The sequence below is a fragment of the Spea bombifrons genome, chromosome 8 (assembly GCF_027358695.1).
Source record: "Spea bombifrons isolate aSpeBom1 chromosome 8, aSpeBom1.2.pri, whole genome shotgun sequence".
NCBI lineage: Eukaryota > Metazoa > Chordata > Amphibia > Anura > Pelobatidae > Spea > Spea bombifrons.
This window is the reverse complement of record NC_071094.1, coordinates 226,285-249,169: the sequence shown is the minus strand read 5'-3', so window position 1 is coordinate 249,169 and position 22,885 is coordinate 226,285. Positions and strand designations below refer to the sequence as shown.

General features: G+C 42.2%; 2 protein-coding genes across 2 annotated transcripts; both read left to right on the top strand.

The window, feature by feature from the left end:
* The first annotated feature begins 1,117 nt into the window (after positions 1–1,117).
* LOC128503104 (myosin-6-like) lies at positions 1,118–6,807 on the top strand. Its single transcript, XM_053473126.1, is given in 9 exon segments — positions 1,118–1,128; positions 2,506–2,566; positions 2,813–2,865; positions 4,992–5,031; positions 5,741–5,917; positions 6,009–6,154; positions 6,240–6,325; positions 6,328–6,458; positions 6,775–6,807. Coding segments are annotated over 9 exon segments (723 nt in total). The 3' UTR covers positions 6,793–6,807.
* A 2,728-nt stretch (positions 6,808–9,535) lies between these two features.
* Positions 9,536–20,908, top strand: LOC128503600 (myosin-4-like). The gene is made up of 40 exons (XM_053473735.1): positions 9,536–9,652; positions 10,431–10,646; positions 10,731–10,874; positions 10,998–11,154; positions 11,234–11,261; positions 11,347–11,461; positions 11,724–11,816; positions 11,899–11,962; positions 12,054–12,152; positions 12,338–12,441; positions 12,527–12,665; positions 12,904–13,022; positions 13,103–13,252; positions 13,335–13,505; positions 13,596–13,902; positions 13,986–14,059; positions 14,158–14,245; positions 14,333–14,450; positions 14,708–14,831; positions 14,921–15,057; positions 15,143–15,398; positions 15,475–15,717; positions 15,809–15,985; positions 16,077–16,222; positions 16,308–16,398; positions 16,496–16,885; positions 16,974–17,100; positions 17,324–17,442; positions 17,632–17,828; positions 17,911–18,094; positions 18,192–18,357; positions 18,458–18,582; positions 18,669–18,977; positions 19,315–19,518; positions 19,606–19,731; positions 19,814–19,984; positions 20,067–20,171; positions 20,318–20,413; positions 20,539–20,673; positions 20,766–20,908. The coding sequence occupies exons 2-40, from the start codon at positions 10,443–10,445 to the stop codon at positions 20,784–20,786; spliced, it is 5,823 nt and encodes a 1,940-aa protein (XP_053329710.1). The 5' UTR covers positions 9,536–9,652; positions 10,431–10,442; the 3' UTR covers positions 20,787–20,908.
* Positions 20,909–22,885: the final 1,977 nt, after the last annotated feature.

Here is a 22,885-nt window from a genome sequence, read left to right as displayed (position 1 = left end):
CAAGCTGCCCACTGTTATCGGTGATGAAACAGGGATCATGGCGCAGTTTTTGAGAGGGTATCACGTTCGTTTGGGATGTCTCCGCTTCTGGCTGAACCAGCCGCGTGTTCTTCTCATTCCTCATCGGGCAAACTAAAAACGCTGTAACGGAACCTCACCTTTCTCGGTCATCTAAAGTAAAATTATTTAAGTATTATTTTTTCTGAGTGCGCCCAGTCCGGGACCGTGGTCATCCTGTGACTGCGCTGTGAAACACTACACAACCCCTTTTGGGACACATTTAACCTAAAATATGTCCTTAAGGCATTCATTTTACAGTCATGCCCAGAGATAGCTCCGTGCTCAATAAAGAGATGGTCCGTAGCATGCGTGGTATGTCCTCGCTGCTGTCCTTGTGCCTGGGACGTGTGACATTAAGGAGAGGAATTAAGATTCTTTCGTGGTGAGGTCTCTGGATCCGTGCATGCCAAGTTCCTTCAGATCTTCTTGCTATTAAACAAGACAGCTGGGCTCAAGATAGTCTCAATGTCACCTTCAAGAAACGTCGCCCCATCTTCCAACTATCCTTGCTTTTTTATTTTATTTCACAGGCAGAATTAATTCTGTAGGACCGGTTAGTGGGTCACCTTTGTGGCACGTGTGATAATCTTCCGTTTAACAATATCTGGCCATTACGGAGAAACTATACATAAGACAGATGAGCGGACAGAGCGACATGCTGGGTTCTGTGCCAGATAAGGCTCAGGTCCTGTCCAGTGGTCATCTATTAAGCGAGGACAGATGAGACCTCACCTTATTCTTCATCTATTTCAATGTTTCCACTATTTGGGTTTGTGATGTTAATTTCGGGAAGCTATTTCCCACCCCCGTCACGCTGGCGATGTGTAAATGTAACATTTCCTTTCACTCCGTTCCTGTGGACACTGAAGGTGCCAGCAATGTGAGATGGCCAAGTCTGGCTTAGGGGATTAATGTGCCAGATTACTAGAAAATACAGTGCAGTAGAAGCCAATTCCTCAACAGTCGACATCCCAGCCAAGAAGCCGACCCGTGCCGTGTGCAGCGCAGCTGTGACCTGTCACAGAGCGTGTGCTCCTGCGGTGCTTCGGGGACCAACATGAGCCCAAGGTGAGAACATTTGGGGCTTTATATTCAGTTTATGGAAAGAAGCAGAGGCTGCTGCCCCCCCCCCTACTCTGGCAAAAGCTGTGACGGGGCTGATGCCAATTACCCCCCCCCCCCCCCCCGGTGAAACCATCAGGAGACAGACAGGCTTGTTTATTAGATTATATCATAACGTGCAGAACTTCACAATGTGAATGTCACAAAATGTCAGAAGAGCAATTGATAAAGAACTCGGAAACAATGAAGGTATTCTTGCTTATTCAACATCGAAAGGAGTGATTCCTTCCACCTGAGTTGAAACTTAAAAATTCCATTAGGACGGTTGTTGGTGGTGGAACATTTATTATCTTTTATTTATATGCCAACCACAATTCCCGCAGCTTCTGCATATTAGGGATATTAGGGATATGTAGGAGCCACTAATGATCAAGGACAAAAACCTTCCTTGGCCACTGAGAGCCAGAAAAGGAACGGACGCAACAAAACAACCTATGAGGTACTTTCTGGATGTAATCGGGGTTCTCAGATATTGGCAGAAACACAAACTTTGTAATACTGTAACTGCCAAGAAACAGATTCAGATCTAATCACTGTGTGGAGACTCCTCGGGGGATGTGAGCGTTAGACAGACCCGTCACATTGTGACAGCCATGACATAGGGAAGGTCTCCTCATACTTTAAAGAACGCTGATAGTGCTTCGTGCAGACAGTCGTAAGAAGTCTCATTCCCTTTCAAGTTTTTGTTGCAAAAACCTGCGATTTCATGGACCTGTTCGGCTCCAGCTCGTGGTTAGACCTCTTCTGGAGGCTGAAATCTGATAGGGGCTGTTATTTTAACCCCCTCTCCACTGGAGAAACATGGCAAGGGACAGAATGTGGCATCTGTCACAGAGCACAGGACAGCACCTCTGAAGTGTGACCCCAAGGTCAGGCCCCCTCATGCCTTAAAGATTTCCAGCCCCAGATCCCTTACCGGCCAGACTGATTCTTGGCATGTTTGTGCAGGGTGACAGAAGTGCGGCAGAGGGTTAACCCCTTTATGGCCACCTGAAACACAGCGAAGTATATGTCAGACTGCGGAGAGAAAGTTTATTTTCACAGCTGTTTTTCAGCGGTTTCTTCCAGTTAGACATGGAGGAAGGCAGGGTGTAGGAAGGATTTGGCCGCCTCTGGGCTGTCCTGGGTCTGGCTGAGAGTGTTCAGTGTGTATGATATGTGTAAGGAAGGCTGCTGTCACTGTGTAGATCCCCTGGGTGTAAAATAAACACACAGCTTCACTGACTCGTTCTACAGAAAGTAAATAATCACCAGGAAGAATTTATCAATTTATTAAACGTCCTCCATGGATGCAGAACTTCTTGTTCCTGTTTTATTCATCAGGTCATGGCCCATGTCTGCTTCACGCCGCGATACTGACTGGATTCAAATTAACCTAGACGCGGTAACTATTATCTTCTCTGCCACCAGGACCTCAGCTCTAGACTCTTGACACTGTGATCGTGGTTCTGATCAAGCAATGGCGTGTCCTGATGTAACGTTGTGATAACAGGTACAAAGCACCTGTGAAAACACCCAACTCCACAAAGAGCGTGTTTCTTGTAATGCTACCGCACCTTTACATGGACATTCATCTGGTTAGCGTGTCTCAGTGATAACACGTAACTGCCCATGGTTCCCTGCATCCCAGCCAGATTCTCATGGGCTCTTCAGCATGAATGACTCCAAGAAGCATGACATATGGTAGCTGTGCCATAGATACACTGTAAATATAGAAACGTACTAAATATTGGGTTAGGATGAACACCGAAGAGCCTGGAGGGTAAGACAGACGGTTCTGAGGGTGATGCGCTGCTTTGGGACGGGGCCGAGGTGAACGATGTTCTGGAGGTGTTTTCATGTAAATTCACACAGCGCTTTTACACATGCTAACATCATCCAAGCAAATCCAACATCCATGGATTACAATCGCCAAGTAACCCAGCCGAAAAATCGCATTTACAATAGAAATCCAGAAATAGAAAGAGTGACAGACAATACATATTTTAAGATAGAGAAAGTTAGTAAGAGTATAAGGTGTCGGTCCTGGGCTAATAAACACATCCAGTCTCACAGACAATAAGAAAAGGATCACCCTTTGAGCGGAGATTAAAACAGATCTCCTGATTTCGTTATGAAGATAATGAGACAGGATAAGAAGCCCCAGGTCCCGGCTGAGATGCTTATCTGTTCCTGGTTTAGGACCTGCTCTGCCAAGAATAGCACCTCCTGCTAATTGTCATTAGAGATGCTAAGATCATATGTCTCCCTGAGATCATCTGCATTTCCTTAATGTCACAGTAAGGAGGGAAGGAGGCCCAGACACTGGGGTGGAATTACAGCTAAACTGAGCACATGCCATTGAAGTGCAAAGACAAAGTCACCAGAAGGTGAAGGATGTGAAGGGCAAGGAGGCAGAGAATGCCCGGGGGTGGGGGTGGGGTAGGTATCTGGAGAGGAATGAACACTTCAGTCTTCTCTATTTCCATGATGAATCCACATGGTTCCTGTTTAATATTTGCCCCGAAAGAGATAACCATCAAGCACCATAAGGAGTGGAACGACCACAAGGCGACATTGAATAATAAACCTTGGAAGTCATTTCTATGAGCATTAAATACAGTGCAAGATATAGAGTAGTAAAGAGTAAAACAAAAGACATTTCTGTAGGCAGTGGCAGGAGGGGGCAGCTACAGTCCCTGGAGTTTTGATTAGTGAACCCGTGGGGTAATAGACTACCATGGTGGCAGAATCAGGCATCACACGAACCTCGTCTTATTTCCAGTATTCAGCATCCCTTCTAGATACAGTTTATGAAAAGATGCTTTAGTGATAAATCAGAAAGGGGGAGCTCAGCTGCATTCTGGGATATCTTCGTTTGGAAAATATGTAAAATGTGCCCCAAAATTCACCCTTTCAGGTGGTCACCTTTTTCCGGCCAAAGGGTAGATACAAAACAGGCCCCTAACACCTGCCGTCACCCAAAAGTAGAGGCGCATACCCTCAGGCGGAAAATAGAAGATATTGGAAGGTAAACGATGGAAGTTTTGTAGGAATAAAGACTGAATTGGGGTAAAATGACAAGAAAGAACTGGTTGTGACATGGAAGTGAGGGTACCAATTATTTTGTTCTCGGGTAAAATTTCTGTAGTTATTCTGATTTTAGCTCTACTCTCCTATAATTCAATATTCTCCCACTTTACCTCCAATGCCATTAATTTCTCACCCCTTCACCCACTTTATCTAAGGCTGTCTGCTCTACAAGCTACATTGGAAACTTTTTTAAGATTTGACACGTTTATTGGGCACAGTTGTATAAGTCCGTCTCCATACCCAGCTGAGAAGATGCTGCGTATAAAGAGGAGAGGCACGATGGAGGCAGGGTGTTGCTCTCTCGGTAAGGTCCTTTCCCATGCAGACTGGACAGGTCTTTCCATTGTTCAATGGAAGATTATAAACTTGGATTGAGTATTCTTAGAGTTTTCTCCATTTGAGAAGATAAACAGGCTTAGGAGTTTGGTGTAAGGCTGCTTCTCATACAGGATAAGAAGGGGGAATTGGGACTTTATGAACTGGTCAAATTCATTATCAGTTATTTCACAATTAAAAAACGTCCCTATGACAAACACTATCTCTTCCATGAGGGCTGCATCACCAAGGACATTGAAACTAGGGTCTCATCACTAGCCTTCCCGCTCACTTCATCAGTACCTCAGAGTTAAAGGTACCTACAGAAAGGGTTCTCTAGGCATACAGATGTCCCTGGTATTGTCTGACTGCTAGCTCTGTGGTCTAGGATTTATTACAATCCTTTTCTCTTTTGTTTTTAGCTCTGCTTGGAACCTTTTCCGAAGCATCAGTGCCAGAGAGGTAAGTCTTCTTGTGCATGTTTGCCCAAGCATTCCTACTAATGTGAGAATAGCAAATGAATAATGATAAAGAAATCCCATCGCTCTGCTTCAATCCATTAAATAATCCACAATGGAGAGTATGGCTGTGTTTCTGGTCCCGCTAGAAGCATCGTTAGGCTTGTGACTGACGCTAAGTTGGCGTCCTCCTACTTGATTGTCCATGGAGTGACAACAGATCTCTAATCAGAAGCCCCTACAAACTATATACTTCTGTCTGTAAATTAGTCGTTTATTAATACTTTTACTAACAATATCCTCCACCCTGGGGGAAATTATTGGAATCCATAGATTCAGTTAGCAACAGCAAGACATTCGTCATCAATTACCTAGAGCAGTGAAAGGTGAGGGCAGTTAGGAAACACCCCAATAACAACGTACACCAATTTTTTCCGCATGGCTCTGCCATACCTTCCACCACAATTGTCTACTACACAGGTACATCCCTCACTACAAAGACTCACAACTTTAATCTGTCACAGCAGGTCTGAGACTAAAGTGAATCGTCAGCCAAGGAATGTTCCCTGTAGTCAGTCCAGATGCTGAACTGGGGCTTTACTCCTGCTCCTTTGGTCACTCTTGGCCTGTAAAGAGCCACCGTGTCTCAACCTGCAGAAGAGTGTGCGCTCCTCGCAGGGATTTTAAAAACTCTCTTCTCTTTATTTGTTAAGGTTAAAAACCTCACTGAAGAAATGGCAGGGCTCGATGAGAACATCCCAAAGCTTTCTAAGGAGAAGAAGGCCCTTCAAGAGGCTCATCAACAAACTCTTGATGATCTTCAGGCTGAAGAAGACAAAGTCAACACCCTGACAAAAGCTAAAACTAAGCTGGAGCAGCAGGTGGATGATGTAAGTACACGGGCCCTGAAGATATCCTATAAACACGCTTTCAATATCTAGAAACGTTAAGGACACTTCAAATGATTTCTTAAATACACAGCTGGAAGGGTCGCTGGAACAAGAAAAGAAACTTCGCCTTGACCTTGAGAGAGCAAAAAGGAAACTGGAAGGTGACCTGAAACTCTCCCAGGAAACAATCATGGACCTGGAAAACGACAAACAGCAAACCGAGGAAAAACTCAAAAAGTTAGTCTTCTGTATTTTTTATTGTCTTGATCATGAAACGGAGTATATCGAGCCGTTTACTCATAGTGCTGCGTTTCACACACAGGAAAGACTTTGAATTCAGCCAGCTGCAAAGCAAAATCGAAGATGAACAATCCCTGGGATCTCAACTGCAGAAAAAGATCAAGGAGCTGCCGGTAGGGTCTGGAAGAAGCCGGAGGAGCTGAACAAAAAGCGTGAAGCAGAGTTCCAGAAACTGAGGAGAGACCTGGAGGAATCCACTCTTCAGCACGAAGCCACCTCTGATTTGAGATCTACTTTCATTGTAAATGACACACATTGTTAAGTTTAATGATTTACATTTTTGACAACATTCTGTCGAATTAATATTTCCTAAATACTTCTTTATCTAAAGAAAAGGCTGTAACTATACATAAAGACAAATTCTGGGGCAGAGCATTAAAGGAAGAGCAATCCCCAGGGAAGGGTGATTTCTGTCAGCTTCCCCAACTAACCCCTAACACTGGGATAAAATTCTCATTTTCTACTTTCATTGGGCAGCGTGTTTCTACTAATTATTAAAATAACATCGAAAGGCGCCGTGGGATGGCACTGATGTAATTGTGATGCTTTGTTTGCAGAAGGGAGAAAGCGAATGAATCCAGACTACGGACGCTGGGAAGACACGAGCAGAATGCCGACTTCTTCCCTTCTCTCTGCCATCCTTTCTCTTCTGTTCCTTTATTAAATAAAATGCGAACTCAATTGAGAAACTGCTTCCCTGTATCTTCATTTTAAGTGGGTGTAATTAGCAGCTGAATGCTGCGGGGTGGAGGGACAGAGAAAGTAATTACAAGCTTTATTCTAATCACTTGTAAACTTGCAGCTCGGTTTCCAGCTATTAAAAACTCACAAACAGAGGCAGACGTTCCAAGTCCTGCCCGGCACTTCGTTCCGCCACCTTCTTGGCTATCTAGGAAGAAGATCATTTTTCACCCGCGGCTGTCAGCACCACACACAAGACATCGTCAAGATCTACTGTTACAGCAGCCACGTCTATCAGAAGCCACGTCTCACAGCTGTCACCAACTGCAAGGCTCTCACAGCCCAACAGATAAAAGCATATATTTCACCTATAAATATCTATCTATCTAATAACAGATAAAAGCATATATTTCACATATAAATATCTATCTATCTAATAACAGATAAAAGCATATATTTCACATATAAATATCTATCTATCTAATAACAGATAAAAGCATATATTTCACATATAAATATCTATCTATCTAATAACCTTGCACTCTTGGACGATAGTACACACAAAAAACAAATAAATTAAGAAGTTTGTGGGGATGACATATATTCACATTCTTAATCAGTCTGTGGAAATATTGAACAATATGTTTAATAAATGACATTCATTGTATGTTTATCAAGCATGTGGCATGTGCGTCTTCCCCTCTCATCCGGTCTGTATGGATCTTTAACTTGCTCCATTACATTTCCCAAAAGCGTCCCCATAAACACAAGTCCTTCTTTGCGGAATTTGACATTTCCAGTTCAGAACCCGGGATTTGCTAAAAGTAACTTATGGCTTTAGCATGATCTGGACGTAAAATCAAAGCGCTCCGAAGTGCCGTCTCTAAACATGTGTAAGTTAGGAAACTGTTACTCGGCCGGAGCGAGGCCGTCAGTGAGCGTACCCACTGGTGTCGGTGTGCGACGGGTACGTAGGTGCCGAGTATCCAGTGAGGAATTGGCCAGGTGGCCAGTCCATTACCATATGGTTTGTGAATCAGCACACACTGTTCTCTCATTAGTTGTGGATTTATTCTGCATCTGGCGACCACAACAAGACTTCTTAATGCTACTTCGTCACCGGACAATATTTCCTCCCAAACAGCGACAGATACAAGTGTTTGGAAGGGTGGAACTCGATGGACTTTAAGTGTTTTTCACGCAGAGTAACTTTATAACCTCTGCTCGGCTCACGGACATTACTGGAACCCCAAATGCCAGCAAAAGATGAGACGTTGATTTTACCAAATAATCCCCACAGATCATAATAATTATTACTGCAAAAGTCTTCCTGTTATTCTCAGGAAAGCGCGACGTCCGCATAATACATTCCTGGCTGCATTTAATATTTTGACACAAGAAGTCTTTAGGATCATGCGCGATGCGAGTCATGCGCGATGATTACACGCGCCACCGGTAAAAGTGAATTTGTTAGTAAGGCGGTAGCCATGGCGGATGATTCTCTCCGGCGGAGACTTCCTGACGTATGGCGTGGCAGACATGGACTGGGCTCCTCTGAATTTTACTTGCTGATTAAAGACATCGTGGCAGATACCGGCTGCCAATATTATGCAGCCATGGAAATTACACAACAACGTATATATGATAACACTTACACTGCTTCTGTACTGTATCACTACTTATCATAGCTCCATTTACAACAATAAATTATAGTAACAATTTAACGCACTGCTCTGTGTAAGAGAAATATTGTTTTTTGGACTTTTTTCCACACGTAATGAGTGTTTACCGTATATATATATATATAGATATATATATATATATATAGATATATATATAGTATTCGCTGGCTCGGCGGTGTATAAGACATTGGTTTTCGTTTATCGCACATATACAACCAGACTTTCCTCACAGCTGGAACCCTGCGATCCCTCGGATTAATGCCATTCTTTAAGGGGAAGGGGGTGCAAAGCACGATCTTCCCAGATTAATAATTAAATGAGCACAAGAAGGGATATTATTATAGTAAAAAAACGAAAATAGGCACAGGGGGAATATACTCCTACTTATTAACCCTTAAATGGGCACACAGGAATATTCTCCCAGTATTTACCCTAAAATAGGCATAGGGAAGAATATTCTCATAGAATGAACCCTAAAACAGGCACGGGGGGGATATTCTCCCAGTATTAACCCTAAAACGGGCAAATTACAATCTCTAGTCTGATAATAAACATTTGTAACAGATATCCACATATAAAAGAGGATGTAAAGTCATCCAAGTTTTGTTAACACACAATCAGTGGAATATGGTGTTTCTTAGAGGATTCCCATACACCATGAATGTGCAAAGCACTCCACACTTGTGCAAGTTATTCTGACATTTAGTTCGACTAAACCTGTCCCTGACCAAAAGCCGAGACACAAGGGCAGTTGGATGAATTGTTCAGTTATTTTTACTGAAAGGGTAGGGCTTCTACAGACAGTTAAGGCAGCGGCCGAGATCATTCCTTAAGTGGAGATGCTGAGTTAGCAGCCTGCTTCCTATATAAACCGTCCCGAGAGCTCATCAGCAGCAACGGCACAGAAAGTGAGTGTGAGCACCAGCAATGACTCTGCGGAGGGAGATCTAGTGCATGCACCCAATGCGGGGATGTGGCAAATATAACGGAAAACTATTATCAATAACCATCTTGTTCTTTTTCCACAGAAAGGGGGGGCAGACAATATTTTCATCCATAACACCAACAGAAGGTAAGTTTTAAAAGACCATACATTCTGGCTGTTTAAGGGTATATGGAAGTTCCAAGAATCACCTAGAATCTACTAACAGGGCCGTGGGTCCCATGCAGGGGCGACTATGGGTCTCAAGCATATCATCCAAGCTAATTTCACAGATAAAGGCCCCAGCAGTAAGGTTTCGGGAATTACTTCATCCCAGCTTTTCATGCGGATCACTAGAGCAGACTCCTTGGAAATGAAGGGCTGCGTATAAACATCTTTGTGGGGCTGGGGGACTCTTGGGTGTAGACTCATCGGTGGCTACATTGAGTTACTGAGCTCAATGGCCTTGGTGCTAATTCATCCTCACAGGGCAACGTTCATCAGATGAAACCCAATGGAATCATTCTTGCCCCTAGCCTTCAAAGCTCGGCGTAGCCAAGTCCACAAAATGTTACATTAGGGCCATATTTTGTAGCTGTAGAAGTGCAGAGCTCTAAAATAAATAAAATTCAGGAGACTTCCGTAGGCTTAAAAAGGAATTCCAAATGATTTTAACTTCCCAGGAGGTTTAGTGATTAAACCTATGGAAATATTACTAAATAGGAAATTTAGCCTTCCCACAAAAACAAAGCTGCACTATTTGCTCGTTGTGGAATAATCGAAAAAGTAATAACGCTTAAAAGCAAAAAGGTGTAAAGCATTGACTGCCCTTTTTGGTCAAGATAATAGAGATAATATGTTCTATGATTTATATGTAGAGAGAGTCTGATAAATCATATGAAAAATAACAAGCTTTGCTTTTCTACAGACTCTGTCAACCATGTCGTCCGACGCGGAAATGTCGGTGTTCGGGGAGGCTGCGCCCTTTCTCCGTAAAACCGAGAAGGAAAGGTTGGAAGCTCAAAACAAACCTTTCGATGCAAAAAATAGCTGCTTTGTTGATGACGACAAAGTGCTGTATGTGAAGGGTCTTATAACAGATCGAGAAGGTGGCAAAGTTACCGTGAAGACTGATGATGGAAGGGTAAGCGCAAAAGGGAACATTTAGCATGACAAAAAACCAATTGTCAATTAGACTCGGTTTAAATACATCTATTGTTTCTTGCAGACTTTAACTGTGAAAGAAAGCCAAGTCTACCCCCAAAACCCGCCGAAGTTCGATAAAATTGAAGACATGGCCATGCTGACCCATCTCAATGAGGCGTCCGTGCTGTATAACCTCAAAGAACGTTACGCAGCCTGGATGATTTACGTAAGAAACCACAGCTCACCAAGTAGACAGCTGGGCGACTTTTCATTTGAATTTTGTGCACTGTTTGTAACAACACAAAACATGACAGCAACTCATATCTACCTTTATTGCTGATATTTCCAGACCTACTCTGGGCTCTTCTGTGTCACCGTGAACCCCTACAAGTGGCTGCCCGTGTACAACCCCGAAGTGGTAGCTGGTTACAGAGGAAAGAAGCGTCAGGAAGCCCCACCACACATTTTCTCCATCTCTGATAACGCCTATCAGTTCATGCTGACAGGTAATTCAGCGTTCGCAGCCTTATCAGTGCTCCCAATGCAGAAATAAACCTCTTCTAACCGCTTGCTTCTTTCCCGCAGATCGTGAGAACCAGTCTATTTTGATCACGTAAGTAAAGTTTCAACACGTTAATATTCAGCTGTGATTGCCGGTTGAAAGATTAATAATCCTTTATTATTTGCAATTCCATTAGTGGAGAATCCGGTGCTGGAAAGACTGTGAACACCAAGCGTGTCATCCAATACTTTGCAACAATTGCAGCTGCTGGAGACCCCGGAAAGAAGAAGGAATCTGGCAACAAACTGCAGGTACGGTATACCTAGAAAACGGCCGGCATCTGACGTTCCCAGCTAGGCCACAGACTAGGCCTAGGTCACCACTGGTCTGGAGGATGCACGGCCACACAATACAAAGATCTGGACGATACACAATGATGGGCCATTTGCCTCCACCGCTGGTCTACATGCTCCACTATGTACTACATAGTACTAGATCCTCGTTCCATGTCTATTCTAAGGCCACTCAGTGACACCATTATTATCAATTATTGGATGCGTTCATTTGTTACAGGGAACTCTGGAAGATCAAATCATCCAGGCCAACCCTCTCTTAGAAGCCTTTGGTAACGCCAAGACAGTGAGAAATGACAACTCGTCTCGCTTTGTAAGTTACACAAATAGAAAACAATGTTTCCTCTGTGGAAGCTTCGCGATAAAACCCATTAAAAGGCTTTTTCTGTCTTTAGGGTAAATTCATCAGAATTCATTTTGGAACAACAGGAAAACTGTCTTCTGCGGATATTGAAACTTGTAAGATTTAGATTTATTTGAAAAATATACTACTTTTCTTTCACTGTTTTATGAGTTATTCCTGTTCATACATATTTCACTATGATTCCAGACCTTCTGGAAAAATCCAGAGTAACATTCCAGCTGTCAGCTGAGAGGAGCTACCACATCTTCTACCAAATCATAACAAATAAGAAGCCCGAGCTTATCGGTAAGTTTAGGTTCTTTTTTGCCAACCATTAGTTTAAAATCTAAAGCCATTGCTATCAAGGCTGGGTTTAGCCGACGAACCTCTATGGTGAATCGAAACACACTGTTTGATACATATGACTGTAACTACTGTATCATGACATCATAAGACACGCCATATTGATTGCCGTATATTTTCACCTCTAGAAATGCTTCTCCTCACCACCAATCCATACGACTTCTCCTTCATCAGTCAGGGTGAGGTTGCTGTAAAGAGTATCGATGACCAAGAGGAGTTGATGGCCACTGATGTATGTATTCAGAACACACATTTAGGGACACATTAATCAGCGCTTGGAAGTATCGATACAGATTGTCACATCTTTGTCTCCATAGAATGCCATCGATATTCTGGGCTTTTCACAAGAAGAGAAGATGGGAATCTATAAGATGACCGGAGCTGTCATGCACCACGGAAACATGAGATTTAAGCAAAAGCAAAGAGAGGAGCAGGCCGAGCCTGACGGCACTGAAGGTATACCTATCACTTTTCTGTTTCACAAGAGTTCTTCTAATGCTTTAAAACCATCAAAGTTTTCTATAGAACTGGGATGTTAAATGGTTCTAGGGCTTCTTTAAGTGTATGTTACTGCATTTGTTCTCATTTCACAATGATGTTCCTGCAATCTGTGGTTAGCAGGACGCTCGCTGTCTCTGGGTCCCAGTGCGATAAATTATATGGTTTCTATTGTTTGTGTGCTTTCTCTCTGTAGTTGCTGATAAAATTGGCTACTTGATGGGTCTGAACTCTGCTGATCTGCTGAAGGCTCTGTGCTACCCAAGAGTAAAGGTCGGAAATGAATATGTTACCAAAGGACAGACAGTCCAACAGGTAATACATGTGATGTATGGATATAAGGGCAGGACACAGTTTCATATGCAGATAGGTTAACATGCGGTATTTCTCCCCAGGTCTATAATGCCATTGGTGCCCTGAGCAAGTCCGTTTATGAGAAGCTGTTCTTGTGGATGGTCACTCGTATCAACCAACAGCTGGACACCAAACTCCCAAGGCAATATTTCATTGGTGTGCTGGATATTGCTGGCTTTGAAATCTTTGATGTAAGCATCCCTTTTATTTGTAGCGTTGTTGTAATATAATGTGTGTATCCAGATCACACAATCATTTGTTCTTTTTCTTCAGCTTAACAGCTTGGAACAGCTTTGCATCAATTTCACCAATGAAAAGTTGCAGCAATTCTTCAATCACCACATGTTCGTCCTGGAACAGGAGGAATACAAAAAGGAGGGCATTGAATGGGAGTTTATTGACTTTGGTATGGATCTGGCTGCCTGCATCGAGCTAATTGAAAAGGTAGGTAGATGATTGAGCGACGGCTCCCGAGCACCAACACACGGAATAACACTGTACTTCAACTCAGTGAGTTTGTCTTCTTCTTATCAGCCAATGGGTATCTTCTCAATCCTTGAAGAGGAGTGCATGTTCCCCAAGGCTACTGATGTCTCCTTCAAGAACAAGCTGTATGACCAACATCTGGGCAAGTGCAAGAACTTTGAGAAGCCCAAACCTGGTAAAGGCAAGGCCGAGGCTCATTTCTCCCTGGTACACTATGCCGGTACCGTGGATTACAACATCGCTGGCTGGCTCGACAAGAACAAGGACCCACTGAACGAGACTGTAGTCGGCCTCTACCAGAAGTCTTCTGTGAAACTCCTGTCCTTCCTCTACTGCAGCTACTCTGCCACAGATGGTAATTATCAATTAGCCACTTTTTTCAACCTTTTTTAACCTTTCAGAAATTAGCTTTTTAAGACATGTCATTTGACATTACAGCTGAGACTGGCGGAAAGGGAGGCGGAAAGAAGAAGAAGGGGTCATCCTTCCAGACTGTGTCTGCTCTGTTCAGAGTAAGTTCAAATACAAAATGTCTGTCTCTTTCCATCTAGACGCAGATACATTAATTTAATTATTAAGGCAAAACCCCTTTAATATATTTGTTTCCTAGGAAAACTTGAACAAACTTATGACCAACCTGAGAAGCACCCACCCTCACTTTGTGCGTTGTCTGATTCCTAATGAGACCAAAACTCCAGGTATCATGTCTAATTCAAACTGCAAATGGACGAAGAAATGGCCTCTATACTTTGCGCTTCAATCACTATATGTATCTTTACACACAGGAATCATGGAGAACCATCTGATTATCCACCAGCTGCGGTGTAATGGTGTGCTGGAAGGTATTAGGATCTGCAGAAAGGGTTTCCCAAGCAGGATCCTCTATGGTGACTTCAAACAACGGTAAACGGCCTAAAACCTTTCACTTATCCTGCCTTCAGCTGTCCAAGTAGGATGTTTATAGGAAGAGGAGGGCAAGCAGGGTATCGTGTACATGTCTCATCAGTAAATTCTTATTCTATCACAGCAAAGATCATAAAACTATTAATAAACCTGAAATATTAAAATATGGGTTACTTTTACTACCTTCAGAAAACACACAATTAACTTTTTAAATAAAACTCCTATATAAGCTGATTATTTCTTTTTTATTGGTGAAGGTACAAAGTGCTAAATGCCAGCGCCATTCCAGATGGACAGTTTATTGACAGCAAGAAGGCTTCAGAGAAACTGCTGTCTTCTATCGATGTTGATCACACTCAGTATAAATTTGGTCATACTAAGGTAAAAAAACAAACACTTCCATATAAGACTAGATTTAAATCAATAACTATATCCCTGAAGAACTGCTTACTAGATTCCCTTAATTACAGGTGTTCTTCAAAGCTGGTCTGTTGGGTGTCCTGGAAGAAATGAGAGATGATAAGTTGGCACAACTAATAACTCGTACACAGGCTCTGTGCAGAGGCTTCTTGATGAGAGTCGAGTTCAAGAAGATGGTAGAAAGAAGGTAATGATTAAACTACATTCTATATAAACATATATTCACCTTCAAACACCACTTCTAATCATGTGCCCACTTACTCCCCAAACAGAGATGCTTTGTTTGTTATCCAGTACAACGTTCGGTCATTCATGAATGTCAAACACTGGCCATGGATGAAGCTTTATTTCAAGATTAAACCCCTGCTGAAGAGCGCAGAGACAGAGAAGGAAATGGCCAACATGAAGGAAGAGTTTGAGAAGACAAAGGAAACCCTGGCCAAGACAGAAGCACGAAGGAAGGAATTGGAAGAGAAAATGATCTCCCTCCTCAAGGAAAAGAATGATTTACAGCTGCAGGTTCAGACGGTAAGCACTTCACACGGGAGGACGGTACTGAAACTCGCGTAGAAGGGCAGGATAGTGATAAACTGTATTTACCTAGGAATCTGAAAATCTGTCTGACGCGGAAGAGAGATGCGAAGGTCTCATCAAAAACAAAATTAACCTTGAAGCTAAAATCAAAGAGCTCACAGAAAGACTTGAAGATGAGGAGGAAAGCAACGCTGAGCTAACAGCCAAGAAAAGGAAACTGGAGGACGAATGCTCTGAGCTGAAGAAAGATATCGATGATCTGGAACTCACCTTAGCCAAAGTAGAAAAGGAGAAGCATGCCACAGAAAACAAGGTAAGCGGAAACATAAGCATCTTGACAAATTACTGTATCAAACATTTCAGTCACATGGGTTTTAAAAACTCTCTTCTCTTTATTTGTTAAGGTTAAAAACCTGACTGAAGAAATGGCAGGGCTCGATGAGAACATCTCAAAGCTTTCTAAGGAGAAGAAGGCCCTTCAAGAGGCTCATCAACAAACTCTTGATGATCTTCAGGCTGAAGAAGACAAAGTCAACACCCTGACAAAAGCTAAAACTAAGCTGGAGCAGCAGGTGGATGATGTAAGTACACGGGCCCTGAAGATATCCTATAAACACGCTTTCAATATTTAGAAACGTTAAGGACACTTCAAATGATTTCTTAAATACACAGCTGGAAGGGTCGCTGGAACAAGAAAAGAAACTTCGCCTTGACCTTGAGAGAGCAAAAAGGAAACTGGAAGGTGACCTGAAACTCTCCCAGGAAACAATCATGGACCTGGAAAACGACAAACAGCAAACCGAGGAAAAACTCAAAAAGTTAGTCTTCTGTATTTTTTATTGTCTTGATCATGAAGCGGAGTTTACCGAGCCGTTTACTCATAGTGCTGCGTTTCACACACAGGAAAGACTTTGAATTCAGCCAGCTGCAAAGCAAAATCGAAGATGAACAATCCCTGGGATCTCAACTGCAGAAAAAGATCAAGGAGCTGCAGGTACGGTCACATTTCTACCAAATCACTTGATGATTGTCACTGGCATAACCAATAACGTTCGTAAAATAACATTAACCATAATGAATGCATGTTTTAGGCCCGCATTGAAGAGCTGGAAGAGGAGATAGAAGCGGATCGGGCTGCACGTGCAAGGGTTGAGAAGCAAAGAGCCGACCTCTCCAGGGAGTTGGAGGAGATCAGTGAAAGGCTGGAAGAAGCTGGAGGAGCCACTTCCGCTCAGATTGAGCTGAACAAAAAGCGTGAAGCAGAGTTCCAGAAACTGAGGAGAGACCTGGAAGAATCCACTCTTCAGCACGAAGCCACCTCTGCCGCTCTCCGCAAGAAGCATGCCGACAGCGTCGCTGAGCTCGGGGAACAGATTGACAATCTTCAGAGAGTTAAACAGAAACTGGAGAAAGAGAAAAGCGAGCTGAAGATGGAAATTGATGACCTAGCCAGCAACTTGGAGAGTGTTTCCAAATCAAAGGTACAATAAGGCCAATGGAATCAGTGGTGCCATAAGTACTGCGGTGAGCTAATCAGCGCAAGTTTAACACTCACATTTATCCTTTAAGGCTAATCTTGAAAAAGTGAGCCGTGTGCTGGAGGATCAACTTAGTGAAATAAAGGCAAAAGAAGATGAACATCAACGGCTTATCAATGACCTCACAGCTCAAAGAGCCCGACTGCAGACCGAGAACGGTAAATATATTTGAATACGGTACAAACAATATGACAAAATGGCATAACAGATACTGTAGAAAACAGCACATCAGACAACGATAATCTAACTCTAGCCCCGACGGACAATCATTTCAATGTATTGATTAATACATTTATGTGTAATCATATTCCATTCTGGATAAACACTGAATATGGCAACTATAGAAATGGTAGATTTTTCAACATTTGTCTTTTTTTATAGGAGAGATATCCCGTCAGATGGAAGAAAAAGAATCTCTGATCTCTCAGCTGACCAGAGGAAAGCAGGGTTTCACTCAACAGACCGAAGAACTAAAGAGGCAGCTGGAAGAGGAGACAAAGGTAAGACCACAAAATCTACAAATCGTTACACATAAACCATACATGTATGACTGTAATGAGAAACAATAAGCAAACAGTGGTACATAAATATGAAAAAAAAGAACATTGATACAAATAGTTTTTTTTTAAAAAAGTTGTGAGTTTTTCAACAACTTTTAAGATTGTTTGAAACCATTCCTACACTCACAGGCCAAGAACGCACTGGCTCACGCCCTGCAGTCTTCCCGCCATGACTGTGACCTGCTCCGTGAGCAATACGAGGAGGAACAAGAAGCAAAGGCTGAGCTTCAACGTGCTTTGTCCAAGGCAAACGGCGAAGTTGCCCAATGGAGAACCAAATATGAAACAGATGCCATTCAGCGCACTGAGGAGCTGGAAGAGGCCAAGTACGTTCTACTCCATACACGAGCACTGTTTGATACTGCGAGGGCTGTTGAACCTAAAGGTTTTCCATCTATGACTTTCTAGGAAGAAGCTGGCGCAGCGTCTACAGGAAGCTGAGGAGCAGGTGGAGGCTGTGAACTCCAAATGCGGCTCTTTGGAAAAGACCAAGCAGAGGCTACAAGCTGAAGTGGAGGATCTCATGGTGGACGTTGAAAGAGCAAACAGCGCAGCAGCCGCCCTTGATAAGAAACAGAGGAACTTCGATAAGGTATTGAATCTGATATCCCTACCCCTGCTTTATCTCCGACTATAACTATTCAGAAATAAATTGATAAACATATATTACAACTTTCTTTTCTCTACAGGTCCTTGTAGAATGGAAACAGAAATATGAAGAAAGCCAGTCTGAGCTGGAGGCATCTCTGAAGGATTCCCGCTCTCTCAGCACAGAGATCTTCAAGATGAAGAATGCTTATGAGGAGGCTTTAGAGCAATTGGAAACCATGAAACGGGAAAACAAGAACTTGCAACGTAAGATTAAGTGCATGATGAAGTGTCATGGTTCACTGTGTTAGGTTTTCTCTGAATTAAAGTGGATATAAATATCATCCATATAACTGTACACTTTCAGAGGAGATCTCAGACCTCACCGAACAAATTGGTGAATCTGCAAAGGCGGTCAACGAACTGGAGAAATCCAAGAAGGTGGTTGAACAGGAAAAGGGTGACCTGCAAGCTGCTTTGGAAGAGGCTGAGGTACATCTAGAGTAAACCACACAAAACAGCTCCCTAATATGAAGTCAGATAAGACTATTATACCTACTTATTTCTTTCTTAAATAGGGATCACTGGAACACGAAGAAGCCAAGATCCTGCGCATTCAGCTTGAGCTCAACCAGGTGAAATCTGAGGTGGACAGGAAAATTGCTGAGAAGGATGAAGAAATTGAACAGTTGAAGAGGAACAGCCAGAGAATCATTGATACCATGCAGAGCACATTGGACTCTGAAATCAGAAGCAGAAATGATGCTCTGAGACTGAAGAAGAAGATGGAAGGAGACCTGAATGAACTGGAAATCCAGCTGAGCCACGCCAACCGCCAGGCTGTGGAGGCACAGAAACAGCTCAGAAACGTCCAGGCTCAGCTTAAGGTACTTGGAATTTGGCGGTCAACACACAGATGGTTTTATATTTCTTACATTGAAAAAACTCACTGTATAGAATGTGTTTAGTTTTTCCATCAGTTGTAACAGTAGTCTTTGTGAAGTATATATGTCTACAAACTATACAACAGCAGCGACACAATGAAGAATTTGTAAAGCAACTTTAGAATCTATTATAAAACCAGGTTAACCAATCAGTCCAATCAACATTTTTAGTTTTGAAAGTAAATTACACATTTTGACTTTGAAGTGGATGATAAAATGGCTGTATCTTTTCAACTGATTGAGACACTGCAATGATTCCACATGTTTACTGGTCCATCAGGATACTCAGCTTCATCTGGATGATTCGCTTAGAGCCCAGGAAGATCTCAAAGAGCAGCTGGCTGTGGTGGAACGAAGAAATAACCTGCAACAGGCTGAAATTGAAGAGCTCAGATCTGTCCTGGAACAGACAGAAAGATCCCGAAAAGTTGCAGAGCAAGAGCTTCTGGATGCAAGTGAGCGTGTTCAGCTTCTGCACTCACAGGTACAAATGTCTTGTAAGAAAATCCATAAACACAATATACTGGATGTTAAAATAGGAAGTTAAAAGAAATCAACATTTGTACTTCAGAACACAAGTCTCATTAACACTAAGAAGAAGCTAGAAAGTGATGCTGCCCAGCTCCAGAATGAAGTTGAGGAGGCAGTTCAGGAATCCAGAAATGCAGAAGAAAAAGCCAAGAAGGCCATCACTGATGTATGTATTTTCTTATCAATGTTTTGAAGCGATGCATTTTAAATAAACAATCCTAATGGTGTTTTTTCCCCTCTTATGAAAGGCTGCTTTAATGGCAGAGGAACTAAAGAAGGAGCAGGACACTAGCGCCCACTTAGAGAGGATGAAGAAAAACCTTGAACAGACTGTGAAGGACCTTCAGCATCGTCTGGATGAAGCTGAACAACTGGCTTTGAAAGGTGGAAAGAAACAGCTTCAGAAACTGGAAGCCAGGGTGAGCAGAAGAAAGTAACTATGATTTAGCTACAGTCACAAAACTTCAAACTTTTGGCCTAATTCCATCCATGACTCAACAGGTTCGCGAATTAGAAAACGAGCTGGATAATGAACAGAAGCGCAGCGCAGAGGCAGTGAAGGGAGTTCGTAAATACGAGAGGAGAGTGAAGGAACTGTCTTACCAGGTGAGGTGCTGCCAATATCTGGTGTTCATTATCTGTTTGACTTTAGTAAACTGTTTGAGAACGGCTAAACAATTAGGAGATTATAAAAAATACTATAAATTGGAGGCCCCAATAAAGTTCATTGATTTTCTCTTCTTTCATTTCAGACCGAGGAAGACAAGAAGAATGTCCTGAGGCTGCAAGATCTGGTGGACAAACTTCAGTTGAAAGTTAAAGCATACAAGAGACAGGCCGAGGAATCGGTAAGAGTCTTGATCGGTCAGAAGACCGATGGGATGTAATCTGTTCTCTGAATTACAGGGAACATCAGTGAATTCCAAGCGGTAGCAGTATATTTCCTGATTCGGTTATTTTTGTTATCGCGTAGGAGGAACAGGCAAATGTCCACCTCACTCGCTTCAGAAAGGTCCAACATGAGCTGGAGGAGGCCGAGGAGAGAGCCGACATTGCAGAGTCTCAAGTGAACAAACTCAGAGCAAAGAGCCGTGATATCGGTGGCAAGGTAAGATAAAAGCATAGTCTGACTACACGTTACCTTTTCAAATCAAGTGACTTGTTAGTAACTAAACATTTGGTTGTGTGTTTTCTCTACAGAAAGTTGACAGCGAAGAATGAAGAACTGTTTTTTTCCAAACAGAAGAATGTGAAATTTGCATAATGTGAACTTCTTTCTTCTGTAAATTACCATCCCCTCAATTCAAACCTCCCTGTCTATAAATAAATGTTTCTAGCTTTTACATCTTGTCCTTGTGTTTCTTTGACTATTCCAAGTTATTTTTATTCTTTATGTCCCATATAAGATTAGCGGGAATTGGATCTTCTCAAGCTCTGGGAAATAAGCATCTTTCTTATCTTTTTGACACATAATAAACATTGTCACTTTAAGTTGAAACAGATAAGCTCTAAATCATTGCTCAAGGGCAATTTGTATTTAATCAAATCTCATTAACTCCAAAATCAAAGTAGGTATTAAAATAACCATTTGAGTCGTGGGATATTCTACATGAAGTACTCGGATCACCATCTGAGATTCTCTCTTTATTCTCTCGTCCCCTCAATGCTTACATTCCCTGACACTAGTTAGGCGTCTATTCTCTAGAATGCCTGCCCTTTCCCAGAACATGAAAGCTCCTTCCTAAACTTGATAAATACTTATAATGAAAAGAAACTAAATGACTATTGCCAAGAAGGTCAAGAAATGTTTTCTAAAGAATATTCCAGAAGCTCACTCGACTCCATCTGTAAAGGCTTCATTCTGGCAACTCGACTCACTTTTGTTCAAGTGTCGTCGTATTGTGCTCCTTGAAACAACCACATTGTCTTTTTCCGGAGCAGCCGGCATTTCTACGGAGGTTACCTGCGCGTTTTTCTTTGTATCCCAAACAATTCTGCTGGCAGATGGGGCTGAAATCTTTCTTGATCTACCTGACCTCTATCAAGAGATCCCCAAATGTTCCCCTTCTTAATAAGTGATTGGAAATTACTGACTGCCATTTTCCATCTTTATAACGTTCCATTACCTTGTTACACGGGTCTTCTGGCAGTTCTTTTCTGCTCTCCATGGCTCAGTATCTCGCCTGCTCACTGCATCCACGTGAGAGCTAACAAGCTCAATGACTCGTTATACAGACACTAATTGCAATTTAAAAAGCCACCGATGTGGGAAATGAACCTTTAATTTCCATTTTAACCTGTGTGTGCCCCCTTATGTGTCAACAAGGCCAAACATTCACTCTTGACCAGGGCCATTTGGGTGATATCTGTTATCATTATGATTTATGTATAGAATATAAGGAAAATGTACACCAGTATCCACAGTGAAAGTGGATAAAAGAATAGTGAAATAAAATATAAAAGGAATAAATACTCTCCTTTTTCCGACCGAGTGTACAGCTGCAACCCTATAAAACACTCTCCACGAAGTGTTGAAATACCAATTTGGAAAAAGACTTCTGTCTAGGGGCGATTATATCTCAAAAAAGCAAAAGGATGATATATGCAAAATTATAGTGTAGCAGGTTCAATACCCAAGGATCAGAATAAAAACATCCAATAATCGCACTCACAATCTGTGTGAATAATTCAGGGCTCCAAAGCTCAAAGCTCCTTGTTGTATAGCTCAGGAAGTACACACCGACGTATCTAGAAGAAAGGAAAAGCAGAGGATTACTATACTACATTTCCAGATACTCTTCATGGACTTATTTCCTTCACGATTTTATTGACTTTTTTTAACCTAACTGGACTCTATATTTTAAATATCATACCCAACTTTTTAAACTTTTAATTTATATTGAGGGCTGTGTCCCATAATAAATTTTCTATTTATTAACTCATTTAATCATGGCGCTAATATATTTACTTACATAAATTTATATATACTTGACTGATTTTTTTACACTCACATTTATAAATAAGAATCAATTTCATCTTTTCACATAAGCACATGCACTTTATTGAAAATAAGATATACAGCACATGATTCCTAAGAAACAAGAAAAAAACATCCAGGCACCACTCCCAAAAGGAAAGACCCACCCGGGACACCTGGGACCCAGCACAACTCCGGGGATTTTACCAGATATGCTCGAGACATCCATCTGAATGTAAGTGCAACCGAAAATCACGCATATACAAGTGCAGAAAGATATCATCCCATGGTAGATGTTTTTCCTTTCTTCTATATACGTCGGTGTGTACTTCCTGAGCTATAC